Source organism: Podarcis bocagei (genome assembly GCF_964188305.1).
Source record: "Podarcis bocagei genome assembly, chromosome: 3".
NCBI classification, from domain to species: domain Eukaryota; kingdom Metazoa; phylum Chordata; class Lepidosauria; order Squamata; family Lacertidae; genus Podarcis; species Podarcis bocagei.
The window spans coordinates 8,639,982-8,653,759 of record NC_138127.1 but is presented as its reverse complement, the minus strand read 5'-3'; the positions used below and the strand labels follow the sequence as shown (position 1 = coordinate 8,653,759).

General features: G+C 41.8%; 1 protein-coding gene across 1 annotated transcript in view; it reads right to left on the bottom strand.

Moving 5' to 3' along the window:
* Positions 1-13,778, bottom strand: part of CSMD1 (CUB and Sushi multiple domains 1) — a 998,673-nt gene that overhangs the window by 33,769 nt on the left and 951,126 nt on the right. The window contains exons 55-61 of the mRNA XM_081189289.1: positions 11,676-11,864; positions 10,811-10,984; positions 8,427-8,609; positions 5,779-5,955; positions 4,454-4,633; positions 4,082-4,255; positions 2,047-2,220 (exon numbers count right to left, since the gene is read on the bottom strand). Coding sequence (XP_081045415.1) covers positions 2,047-2,220; positions 4,082-4,255; positions 4,454-4,633; positions 5,779-5,955; positions 8,427-8,609; positions 10,811-10,984; positions 11,676-11,864 — 1,251 coding nt within the window. The remainder of the gene's footprint in view (positions 1-2,046; positions 2,221-4,081; positions 4,256-4,453; positions 4,634-5,778; positions 5,956-8,426; positions 8,610-10,810; positions 10,985-11,675; positions 11,865-13,778) is intronic.

Genomic DNA, 13,778 nt, shown 5'->3' with positions numbered 1-13,778 from the left:
TGAGATGAAGAAAAATGATGGATGAAAAATGCCTGAAAGCAAAATTCTATGCTCTTGGATGAAAGGGGCTGTTTGGGAGAGGAGGGGTCAAAGGAGTCAGCAACGTGAGAACTGAGCACAGTCCCCAAAAGAGAATATATTGTCCCAGTAAGGAAATTATAAAAGTTATCCTAGCATAAATGTTGAATGAATCAAGGAATCTGGAGTAAGGAAAAAGTAAATGGAAAATAAAACAGGGGGCTAGATTCAACAAAATAATTGCACAATGAGTCCCATTCTGTGGTTTTGTATCAGGGAGATTATTGGACAATGCATTAGAACAATTCCTTAAGCTGATCTTAATTAGAATGATTCCTTCTGTCTGCTTAGGAAGCACTTGATTTTTAAATATGAAGGCAATTGATATAGCTGCAGCAAAGCAAAAACCTCCCACAAAAATCCCATGCATCCCCACTGGGGTGAATCCTGACATCAATAGGGTGTACAGTAGAAGCTCGGGTTGCGAACGTAATCCATGTTCGCAACCCGCAGTGCTGAGTCTGAGCACGCACGGGTCACGATTCGGCGTTTCTGCACATGCGCAAAGCTCAATTTAGTGCTTCTGCGCATGTGCTGAAATCCAGAAGTAACCTGTTCCGGTACTTCCAGGTTCGGTGCAGTGCACAACCCGGAAATGCGCAACCTGAAGCATCTGTAACCCGAGGTATGACTGTACAGGTAATTTGCATTTGAATCATGTTGTCCTGATTCTTCAAAATGTGGAAAGTCTGCACTAAGAATCTCAACGGATCAGATGCATTTGATCTTATAAACTGCAGATTTATATGCCATTTTCTAAGCTTCAGCAAATCTTTATGAACACGGAGCTTTTTCCTGATTAAAAAAAATAGTACCTTTGATACTCAAATGGCATCAAATTCACTTGGGCCTGTTCCGTAACAAAAAATATACGAACGAACACACAACACACACACACACTGTTTGGATCCACAGGTGATGAAAATAAACTTCTGTTCACGACCACCAGCATTCCATTGATTCTCTATCATCCCATATCATTCCATCAGTCTTAAATTTTCAAGAGTGGATTGGGGGGTGGGTACAAGCTGGGAAGATGTGAGGAGGAGAGTGGGGAAACTTGGCTGATCACTGGAGGTCTGCTCACACTTCACTGGAATACACACACACACACACACACACACACACACACACACACACAGAGAGAGATTGTATTTCCAGCAGACTACTGGGGAGGTGAATTTATAAATGCAACATTAAGAACATATGTCTTTTAGAAACTTAGGGTGACCTTTTTACACACTCAAACTGCACATGATATTAAACACATAAGTAGCAATCCCACTGTGTGCAATTTGAAATATTGGGGAAAGTCAGGGTGCTGTTCCAACAATTAATGTTAGCCAATGGAAGTCCCAACTCCCACGCAATCTACTGCATGAGTGCAGGGTGGGGCTGGGGGCAAATTTCACAGTTGCCTAAGCAATGCCTAACTGCCAAACCTTACAAAGTTGTGACGATTTACTACAAGGTAGGCGAAAAACCAGGTGGCTAGAGCCAATCCGCCAAGTGGAAAAATATTCCTACAAGGCCCCTTGGGCAACCAACCGAAGTCCATAGCAAGGTCAAGTGGTGAGGCAAAGCCTGAAAGGGCGGGCCAAACCACGCCCACCAGCCCGCCAGATTGGCGGGCTGGAGTGTGTGATGCGGGCCCAGGACTCCAATGATGCAGGGGCCCCGGCCACACCCCTCCTGCGGACGTGGGAAGCGATTCCCACTCACAACACCTCCCCTCTGGGAAGAGGATAGGCTTTCCCATCATCCCTCACCACTGGTCTTGCTAGCTAGGGATCATGGGAGTTGTAGGCCAAAAACATCTGGAGGGCCAAGTTTGCCTATGCCTGGATTAAACCTTAAGTTTATCCCATGCACAGCAGCTTCTCTCATTTTAGTTTATCTTCAACAGAGTAGGAAACATGTGTGAAGCAGCGCTTAGGCACAGCACAAATAAATAATTGTAGCAATTACCAATGCATGTTGGCTGAATTCCACTCCAACTGCCATCTGCTTGGCATATTCTCCTTGAAGATCCTATTAGTATCAAAGGTGGTCTGCACTGAAAAGATACTTCAGATCTGTAGGTGAAACTTTTGCCACTGAGTCGCCCCTCGGCTGGTGTACCAGGCTCTCCACAAAAGACAGCTATTACAGAAAAAGGGAACATGTTCAATAAAAGGCTTTAAAACGATGTATAGCATATGCATAGTGAAGGTTTTTTTTGGTGTGTGTGTGTGTGTGAATACGAGTTAGCAGGCACCACACTGCTTATCCAATTTACATCGATTTTTGAATGCTAATTTATTGCTATCATCATTTGTTTGCAAGTATTGAATGCCCTGGTGTGCCATTAAACACCCCACAGAAGTGATATTAACTGAGATGCCTAATTTACAGATGAGGTACCTAGTATTGAGAGGACAGTATTGAGAAAGGGCTCCGGCTCCCTTGGCCTGAAAGCGAGATGAGCGCCACGACTCCATAGTCACATTTGACTAGACTTAACTGTCCAGGGGTCCTTTACCTAGTAAGGAGCACACAGGGCCTAAGAAGGGGCAGATTTGGTGGGGAACAGGAACAATGAGAAGGGTGCCAGTTGCATATAATGTGTGCATATGGAATACAGGAAGCCATTCCTGTGGGAGGACATTTCATGGGGCATATTATGGAATATGAAACTACAAGTGAGCTGGTACTTTTCCCCCTTCTAACTTTGTAGCTGAATTATACTCAAACTACCTTTTTTCTTCATCTAAGTATGCTTCTGCAATAAGATTTTTCCTCATAAGAATACGAAACGGAATAAAGAAAAGTCAAGACGAGTTGGCTAAGTCAGGAGTATCAAATTATCCCAAATCAATGATAAGGCCTTTCCTTGGCTACTTGTTCTCCTTCTCTAATTTATCACTTTTTTGCCACTGGGTAGTTTCATGCAACTTCTTTTTTCAAAAATCATTTTCAAATGTTTGATTTTTCAGTCTATGCAGGCTTGATATTGTCTTGAAGGCGCATGAGGCCACCACCTATTTGGAAGCTAAGCAGGTCTGGGTCCAATCAGTGCTTCGATGGATGACCATCTGCATACCAGGAATATGCCACCTTGGTTCCATGACAGAAGAAAAGTGGAATATAAATGGAAGACGAAAGAAAGAAAGAAAGAAAGAAAGAAAGAAAGAAAGAAAGAAAGAAAGAAAGAAAGAAGGAAGGAAGGAAGGAAGGAAGGAAGGAAGGAAGGAAGGAAGGAAGGAAAGAAATAAAGAAAGAAAGAAAGAAAGAAAGAAAGAAAGAAAGAAAGAAGGAAGGAAAGTCTTCTTGGTTCCTTGTTTCCCAGAGTATCTTTTCAGAACATGGACCAATATGTGTTCAGAAGCTCTTGTTTTTTGAAGGCACCATATCTGTGTTACTTGCTCGTGTTCTATGCACTTTAAGAATGTGCTAAAAATTCATTGCTCAAGGACTACCTCCAAGCCTAGTCACATTTAAAGCAATGGTCAAGGGTTCTACGTCTGTAAACACAATTCCAAACTAGCTATTAAGTCATAATCAATGAAACAACAATAAGACAGCAAATGGATGCTCTATCAAGAAATGTTTTAATTTTCCATAGGAGTAAGCACTTGGGAGATTCAGAATTTAAAAGAAAGGAAAAGCTATGAGCAATGCTGTCAGAGGCAAAAAATGCATGTCAATATTTTCAATATTACATTACTTATTGTGGCATTTCAGAAGCACAAGTATTGCTTGTATTTCCAGTGCCTGGTTGTTGTGCAAAGCAGCATGGGTGCTGCCACCCAACAGCTAATCTTGATCCCCCATACAACAATATGATGATGAGGATGACAACATCATCATCATTTTAATTATACTCTGTCCATCTGGCTGTATTTTCCCCCAGCCCAGAACATTCAGTTTCTGGTCCTACATGACAGCATCTCATAGTTCTCCCAAACTATTGCACCATGATTTTTATTTTATTTTATCAACAATTTAATCTTAGTAAACTTACGCAGGCACTGTGGGATCTCTCCCCTCCACTCTCCTCGCCCTTCACATGACAGGATAGCAGAATTGGAAAGGTGATACCCATCAGCACAACTGTAACTTAGACTTGATCCCCAGTGGAAATCGGAGCCTTCCACTTTTCCATACACCACCTGGGGTGGTGGTCCACATGTGATAGCTAATGATAACAAAAAAGAAAAGATTTTTATTGGGGGTGGAATGTAAAACTGAACAAGATATCTTTATAAGCCTTTGTCAACATGGTGCCACCCAGATATTTTGGACTACAACTCTTGTTTTATTCTACTTTTTTTCTGAGAACGGTTAAGCTGAGAATCTGTAACTTGAATTTTTGTCAGCTAATTAAAGCCCAAACCTTTGCAGATGGGTTTAGTCTGGTTCCAGGTGCCATCTTTCGTACAGCGTATGGTGGATGCACCAACAGGTTCCATTAGGTACCCTGGGTTGCATTGATAGGTGACCGTCTTATTAAAGGTGAAATCCCTTCCAAAATGGATGCCATTTGACAATTCACCTGGATCTCCACAACTGATCACTAGGGTTAGAACACAAAGAGGAAACATGTTTTATTTTAAAATATAAAAATAAAAAAAACTATATCTTGCATAAGTGCACATGCAGAAACAGATATAACAACAGACATCACCTAGGGATCTGTATGCAAGTTTACATTTATATTCAGGAAGCCCTTGGTGAACCTCAATGTGACTCCTAAACCAATAAAGTTTTAAAAATGCATTTTTCTGTGTATGTCTACGGCGAAGTGGAGGCATGTGATCCTGAAGCGCAAATATAATCAGGGGCTTCTAACAGTGCATAGAAGCGTAGAAGAAATGTTACTGGATTAGGAGATGTTCTGATCCTCAAAAATGAGTTGTGCTCACAAACTGAAGAAGCCCCCTGTTGCCCAAATCTATGTAAATGTTGCACAAACACACCTGTACAAACTCTAAGTCACATTTCCTGCATTATTATACATTTTGGGAGTTCTACTGCATGTATTTTTCTGATTTACTCTGTAGGTAACACGTCCCCCATTACACAGGCATACACTGTAAATCCCAAATCTGGATTGTTTCCAGTACAGACTGAAATAACAGAAAGGATAATTTTATAAAACTGCTGTTACTCAGATTATAAAACTGCTGTTCCTCAGAAGCCATGTTGCTTAATGATAAAAGACTGAACAGTGCCAACAAAGAATTTTTTTGATTGGTATGTGATTTAAGCATTCATAGATGTATACTGTATTGAGTCAAAAAGGTAATTCACTCAATTTACTTTCATGTATGTTGTTGCAAAAACGTTACAGGTAGGACCAAGAAATTTCTCTGCAGGGCAGCCATATAGGTGTGCTTGCAGAAAAATAAGCCTTACAGCACAATCATATTATGCATGTTTACTTGGGAATATGTCCCAGAATGTCAGCGTAGTTTACTCACTGCAAATATAAGGGTGAGGTAACCTATGGTTGCAAAGTTAAGCAAACTTGCTTGGAAGTAAGCTTCAGTCTCAATGGGATTTTCTTTCGAACAAACATACTTAGGACCAGGCTCCATATGTGGAGATGAATAAGAGTATAATTTACTGTGCCCTCCTTTTTTGAAGAAAACACTTTTCTTCCTTCTACAAGGATAGCACATCTATTTTCAGTCTTTAAGCATATTGTCAGTTCCCAACCTGTGCAGTCTGGGGCAGAGCCAGTCCATGTCCCGTTGGCCGTACAGTGTCGCGTAGTTAGTCCTGACGTCTTGTAACCTTCCCAACAGGCATAAATGACTGAGCTAGAAAATGAAATTCCGTCATTGAAGACTATCTTGCCATTGGCTGGTGTTCCAGGATTGCCACAAGATACAGCTGTCAAAAGTGGGGAAGACAGGGAAAGCAAAATAAAGTAAATTTGATTTCTCCTTTAAACTGACGCAGGACAAACCCTGGGAAACCAAAGCTTTTCAGTTGTTTAGTTTGTGGTGAAGTTATCAAAATATGCATGCCCTATATTGGGCTTATCTTACCGTTCTACTTCATTATTGGCAGAAGGTAACAATATACCCCTTTTGCATGCATTAGTAAAAATGGGGCACGAAGAGAGAGGGGGAGAAATAATTGAAGGTGGGAGGTAGTCAAAGCACTGGGATGTTTGTTCATAGACATCTCCTCTTTTTAAAGATGTAGTCTTAAATATGCATTGAGAGAACTTGCACCAATTTGCCCCCAGAAATGGATGGGGCGATTTTACAAGGTGAAACCAGTGGTTAGTGTTCACATGCTAGGTTTTTGCACAACTGAATTCTCCATTAAAGGGGGAATTCACTTTCCTTGCAGTATTCCTTGAGATTATCTGTTTCAGTTAGACAGCAGCTTGCCTTTCACACAGTCTCACTCCTAATATAATTTGCTCATAAAGGTTACAGCTCCAGCCTATTGTATTGAAAACAGGCTCAAGTACGGTTCCTTGCAAATGGTTTTGCTGTGAGGGAAGGAAAGTGAAGATTCGTTCTGTTTCTTGCGATTACACTTGCCTAACCCTGAGTCATGTCAGGTAAGACTGAGCCAAAAAGGGGCCCCAGCTAAGGTCCTTGAGTGGGATTTTTGATAAATCAGCTTTTCTGTTAAGAGCTTGAGGGTTCAGAAGATTAAATTAATTCAGTCTCCAGGTGGATATTAGACTGGAGGAACCACATTGGTAGCAACAGCAATAAAGATATCTGTGTAAGGGAAGAAACCCCTCTTTTGGTGCAAATTGCACATGTATGTGCATGCAGTCACAAATACAACTTGAGCCAATAGGTCACTATCAGTTTAGTCCCAGTTCAGGTATTTAACTATACTAGCATTTTTCACATCATTCTCCAATCAGATTTTTAAAATAAAAAAAATACTTCCTAATATGAATGTAAAACGAAAGAGGGGGAAACCCAACCCACATTAGCTACAGTGTACAACCAGAGACTTTTCTATGTTCTCTTTCGAATTAGTTCATAGGATGCTCAAAATGCACTTTGTAGTAACTCATACAAAAACGCCCACAGAAACACTGGTATTTAAATGCACAACATCAATTCTATATATGAAAGAACGGTGAAACGTTCTGCTGGTGAAAAACAAGCTGTAAGCTGTGGGAAGATGGATTACTGGCTAGAAAGGAGAACAGGTGCTTATAATAAATTAAAATAGGAGAGGTTCATAATCACTTGTGTATGTGACCTGTGTGTGTACTGAGGTGGGGTTTTTTTTTGGCAGGGAGAAGAAAGGTGAATGAAGGACAAAATGTGAATCCAGATCAAAACTTGCCTGTAGCTCTTATTCTTAACTTATGATACATGCAGGCCTTCTTGGATTCTGTTTCACTTTCCCGAGGCAAATGCCTTCCCCACATTGCCTGTGAGCTTAGGCAAGACAATAAAGTTTTCATTAAACCACTGGTGAGTAATTGGCAGCCTGTAGCCACATCCAGCTTGGAACAATGTCTTTTAAGATATTGTGAGACTATTGGTTGTGTTTTCTTTTTCCTAGCCCTAATGGATGGTACTTAAGAGAATGTGGTAGACTTCTTCCCATCAGAAAGTTTACATCAGATTCACATTACAGCAAAGTTCTGCTATAAGTATGATCAACGTAGAGATAAACAGTTTCAAATCCACAACAGTAATGATGATTTAGCAGACCACCATACTTCCATTATTTCATTTTACTTCCATACTTTTTTAAGACTGTTGCACATTTTGCTACAATATTGTTTATATAGTATTGTATTAAAGGTAAAAAAAATGGTAAAGCACCCCTGAATGGTTAAGACCAGGCAAAGGCGACTATGGGGTGTGGCACTCATCTCGCTTTCAGGCTGAGGGAGCCAGCTTTTGTCTGCAGACAGCTTTCCGGATCATGTGACCAGAATGACTAAACTGCTTCTGGTGCAATGGGACACCGTGACGAAACCAGAGCGCACGGAAATGCCGTTTACCTTCCCGCCACCTATTTATCTACTTGCACTGGTGTGCTTTCGAACTGCTAGGTTGGCAGGAGCTGGGACAGAGCAATGGGAGCTCATTCCGTCATGGGGATTTGAACCGCCAACCTTCTGATTGGCAAGCCCAAGAGGCTCAGTCGTTTAGACCACAGCTCCACCCGCACATTGTATTAACAGGTGTGGGACTAATAAAAGAGAGTGGTAAACCTGATCAGTTCTATTAAGAACCAAGACTGAAATAAAGCAAGTAGTTAAATGTACTTTCAAGCACAAACAATAGCTCCAAGAACACCAAGTATCATATTTATGGAAATGTAGATATACAGTTGCAATTGCATGAGTTGAATCTGATACTGACCTTCACATACTGGCTGCAAGCCAGACCAAGATCCATTAAGGAGGCATGTTCTTTCTGGGGAACCTCTCAGCTGATAACCCATTTCGCAGGAAAAACGTAGCAGGCTTTTTATCTTGAACTCATCCCCAAGTCTGGACCCATGGGATGGCACTCCAGGATCATCACAATATCCTGGGTTGTTTCCTGTAAATGCAAAGTGCCAAAAGGGTCATTATCAGGAGGCGTCAGCACGGTTTAGTGTCAATCGGCTAACGACCAGCCAGGCATCAGCTCCACTTCAAATTCTGTGTGTCTTTGAGGTGTGACCCAAAGGCACGTTACAAAACACAAGGCGTCAAACAAATATTTTTGCCCAAGAGCCACAATAGACCGAGTCAGCCTACCAAATACAGGTTTGATCAACAGAGATTTAACGATAATTTAAGTTAATATAGGTCTATGTCACAGTGAATATAATCAGAGAAGAGCTGAAAATTCCATGTAAGATGCAGGATTAGAAAGAAGGTGTGCCTGCCCAGAACCTTTCTCCTGTGTAGGAAAAGTGCATGTAGAATGAGTTTTTGCTTTTGTTTAAAAGCCAGACTAATTACCGTATTCTTTGCTCCATAAGACGCACTTTTTTCCTCCTAAAAAGTAAGGGGAAATGTCTGTGCGTCTTATGGAGCGAATGCAGTGGACGGCAGAGGGATCCCTTGGCGGCTGCTGCAGTCACAAGCTGAGGGATGCCTCCGCAGCCGGAGCCATGGCTCCCGTCCGTCACTTGCTGTAAAGCCAGCAGAGCAAGAGCCGCTGACACGCTCTGCACAGCTCTCACTTTTCTTGCTTCAAAGCAAGAGCCGCAGAGAGCGTGTCAGCGGCTCTTGCTATGCTGGCTTTACAGTGAGGCAGAAGGAGGGAGGGACGGACGGGAGCCCCTTCCGCCCCTCCTCCCAGCTCACTGTGAAGCAAGCAAAGGGGGAGCTGCTTACACGGCTCCTGTCCCAGAGTCTCCTCCTCTTTCTGCTCTGGTTCTGGCACCACCGCGGAGGCAAGGCAATACAGCTGCCCACCCCCCACCACTGGCACACACAAATGTGAACTCTCATTCTCTTTTCCTTCCTTCCCTCCCTCCCCCCCCCCTTCTAACTGGAATAAAATATTTGATTCAGAATATTTTTTTTCTTGTTTTCCTCCTCTAAAAATTAGGTGCGTCTTACAGGTGCGTCTTATAGAGCGAAAGAAACAGTGCCGTCTATGCACAAATATATTATACATATAATACCTAGACAAGAGTCAAGTCCCATCTGGTACTATATTTCTACAGTATCATTTTATAAATATTTGTATGCAGTTATATGCACTGTTGTGTTGATTACATTAGGAAACCTGGAGTGTATATACCGGTAAACATACAATCCACTCATTGCTGAGACCATCTTCTCTCCTCATTCTTATGGCTTCATGAAGACCCCAACTGAACTGAAGAAAAATAATGCCCAACAGCAGCACGAAGGATACAAACATTGGTGATATGTCTGTACAGTGGTAACTTGTGTTACGTACTTAATGCCTTCCGGAGGTCCACTCATAACAGGAACCCGCTCGTAACATGAGGCATGGTTTCTCTAACGGTGCCCCCAGACTGCAACTTCTGCTCGCACCCCGGGACAAAGATCATAACAAGGGGCAGAGCACATAACCCGCAGCATTCGTAAGGGGGGTGGTACATCACACAAGGTACCACTGTATACAAAAAGTATACTTCTTCCAAAATCAGGAAGTATCCTTAGCATCTAGAGGCACTCCTAGTTATTGGCTACTGAGCCATATAAAGGTAAAGGTAGCCCTGGCTGTTAGGTCCAGTCGCGGACGACTTTGTGGTTTTGTGCTCAACTCACTCTATAGGCTGAGGAGCAGCGCATGGAAACACCGTTTACCTTACCGCCGGAGTGGTACCTATTTATCTACTTGCACTTGACGTGCTTTCAAACTGCTAGGTGGCAAGGAGCTGGGACTGAACAACGGGAGCTCACCCCATTGCGGGGATTCGAACTGCTGACCTTCCGATCGGCAAGCCTTAGGCTCTGTGGTTTAGACCACAGAGCCACCTGCGTCCCTACTGAGCCATATAACACACTCTAAATGGATGCTGGGTTAAGGAAGAAACTTTGGAGACAACATGTATCCCTACAGACCATAGATGGACTCAGCAATAGATCATCCTTCAGATACAAAAAGGAGTTAAAAGAAATCACTGTTATAACGGTAGTGAACGGCTAACCAAAGAGCAACTGAGAGCATAAAATCTGACTTATTAAACTTCACTTGCATTAAAATCTGCTGCAAGGGAATAGTTTTAATAATTTCAGCTACAAGTCACATTAAGCCAATGCTTTCAAAGGTACCTGAGCAGTGAGGGAGAGTTCCACTCCAGCGGCTGTTTTCTTGGCATGCTCTAGTAGAGTTTCCTATGAGAGTTCGACTTCCTGTACAAGAGTAGCGAACTATAGATCCATACGTAAATTTGTCCCCTGACAGAATTGCATTGGTTGGGACTCCAGGGTGTCCACAAGAAATTGCTACAGTGCGGAAAAATAGGATTAGCATTTATAGCTGTTCATCTTCTGAAAGACAGCAATAGAGCCTTGTAAAGGTTTATAAATATAACATTACTATTCTGCACAATAAACATGCAATTGTATGAATGAATCATTGCTGTTCATTTCTCTTGGTGCCCTTTTCATCTGTTCTTCACAAACCTCAGAGTGCAGGAAACAAATTAATAAAGAAGCAGATTCGAACAGTGATGAAACAGATCTGCTACAGGTAGGCCCAGGCATGATATAGTTCTACAATTCTTCCTACCTGGGCCAAAATGACGTTCACAAAACCATTTTAGCCAGTTAAAATCTTAACTAAGCAAACTAAATCGAGGCCCATAGAAATCTGGGTCTTTAAAAACAAGTAAACAAAAACACATAGCTTAAATTTGAGCTTGGGTAGGTTGTCAACCAGAGCTCTGGGTTTGAGAAGGTAAATTGTATGGGGGAAAAACATCAGCTGTGTTGACCTTCTGTTCCTGGTAATGGCTGGTATACTATTGCACACAACAGTAGATACCTTGTTAAGGAAATTCTCCCGAGTGCAGAACAAAATTCAGCATACCGACATTGTTAAATCAATTATTTACATGCACTTTGGTGATAACTGATGCTTCCTGGCCTTCTGATGAAAAAAATAAAGTAAAAATTCAGTTTGTTGCATACTTACGCAAACATTTGGGCAATGATCTGTCCCAAAAACCATTAGCTTTACAAGTCAGAGCAGACGATCCAAGAAGATAAAATCCTTTCTTGCAGTGGTACACCACAATGATTCCATACTTGAAAGACTCTGGGAAATTCTGCTGCCCATGGCGAACGGCATTTTCCACGAAGCCTGGATCTGAACAGTTCACCACTGAAATACAAGGTTTTTCACTACTGAATGGAAAAATTCATAGAAAATATTCATGGCATGCAATGTACAATTCAGTGCTACTTAAAGCTCAATACCACAGCCATTAATTAATGCCAAATACATTTGATTCGACATTTTGCTGGTAGATGGGTTTCCATAGTCAATCACTAAAGCTTTACATAATTGAAAATATGCAAAGAAATATACAATTTCTGTTAACTTGATGACTGCGGCGTTTTTATTTGGTGCAGAGTGCCGTGTGCATTAAAACAGCACATAAGTGGTATGATCCCTTACACTTTAGCACAGAGAAAGCTATGGTCGAAGTAAAGGTTTAAGACCCATAAATAGTAGTAGTGGTGAGTGACAGACTAAAAGAGGAGAAAGGCTAAAACATTGATGATGTATTAGTTTAGATCAGGCATCCCCAACCTTCGGCCCTCCTGATGTTTTGGACTACAATTCCCATCATCCCTGACCACTAGTCTTGTTTGCTAGGGATCATGGGAGTTGTAGGCCAAAACATCTGGAAGGCCGCAGGTTGGGGATGCCTGGTTTAGATAAACAATGGTGAGGTTGGATGACATTGCAAATGATGTGGAGGGAGAAATGAGGGAAGCAGTAAGAAGCAGAGATAGGATAGTTGGGAACACATGGACAAACTCATAGCAAACAGGGCAGGAAGAGGAAATAAAGCCGCACACTGAGAATCAGGAAGGTATTGAAGTATCAGCGACACAAGAATTAGGCACACTCAAGCCCTACTGATTTCAGTGAGACAGGATTTAGTACACCTGTGTGTGGAGTGGGCTACCTCACCTGGAAAGGAGGGCAAAAATGTACATACATTTTGTGTGATATGCAAAAGTGTACTCTATTTTGTGAGTGGGGAGGAAGGCCCCCAAATAAACAAGGGATTGTACACAACAATATATCTAATAGAGTGTCAAAAGGTGAATTTCCTCCCCATGGATATATTTTCATGCTAGAAAAGGATGCTTAAAGGCACAGGAGCCTTGCTTTCTTCCAATGCCCAACTCAAACCATCGAGAAAACCTCAAGCTGTAGGAGTTGTGAACCTGTTCATTCAAGGACTAGAAGCTTACAGCAGCAACTAAAAAAGTATCTGTTTCAGTCCTCTCTGTAATCAGTTAGAGCAAGCATTCAGATGTTTGGTCCAAAAACACCCCCAGTAAAATCTGATGACCAGAGACTTGTATAAGGCTACCTAGACACTACCTGTTTACTTTGCCACTGAGCTGAAATTCTGCAGAACATAAAAGGTGGAATCCTCAGCAACTGTCAGCTAACATGTAAAGAGGAAGGTGAAATCCTTTGTTTATTCGGTTACTCGTCTTTAGAAAAGAGGATTAAAATCCTGGAAACACTGTCTATAGAGATCATGGCACCGACAAACAAAGCAGAAAGGTGGTTTATGGCTTGATATTTGTCTCCATTTCCCCCCTCTCTCTAGAGAAGGTCCGAGTCTTTTAACACTTGACCTCTTTAGTCAGCAAATCAACACTGCTCTAGAGCTGTTGTCACAAACTGCTTATGGCTTGGCATACACACACACATAACTTCCCCAGTGAACTACCAGCTTCACCTTTTTGTCACTACGACTTGGTTTTTGGCTCATATTCATCTGGTAATTTTATCCCTATACCAGGGGAAACTCTCATAACATGACTGTGACTGTCAGGCTGCAATATGTAAACTTTTTCAACTGACTTGTTGAACTTCAGTTGTTAAATGAGAAAGCACGCCTCGGTTTAAGAACTGTTTTGGTTTAAGAACAGACTTTCGGAACGGATTAAGTTCGTAAACCGAGGTACCACTGTAAATGTTTCTTGCTCTGCGTTTAATTTCACTCGCCAGCTTTTAATTGCCATAACTGCAGATTGCAATGATACT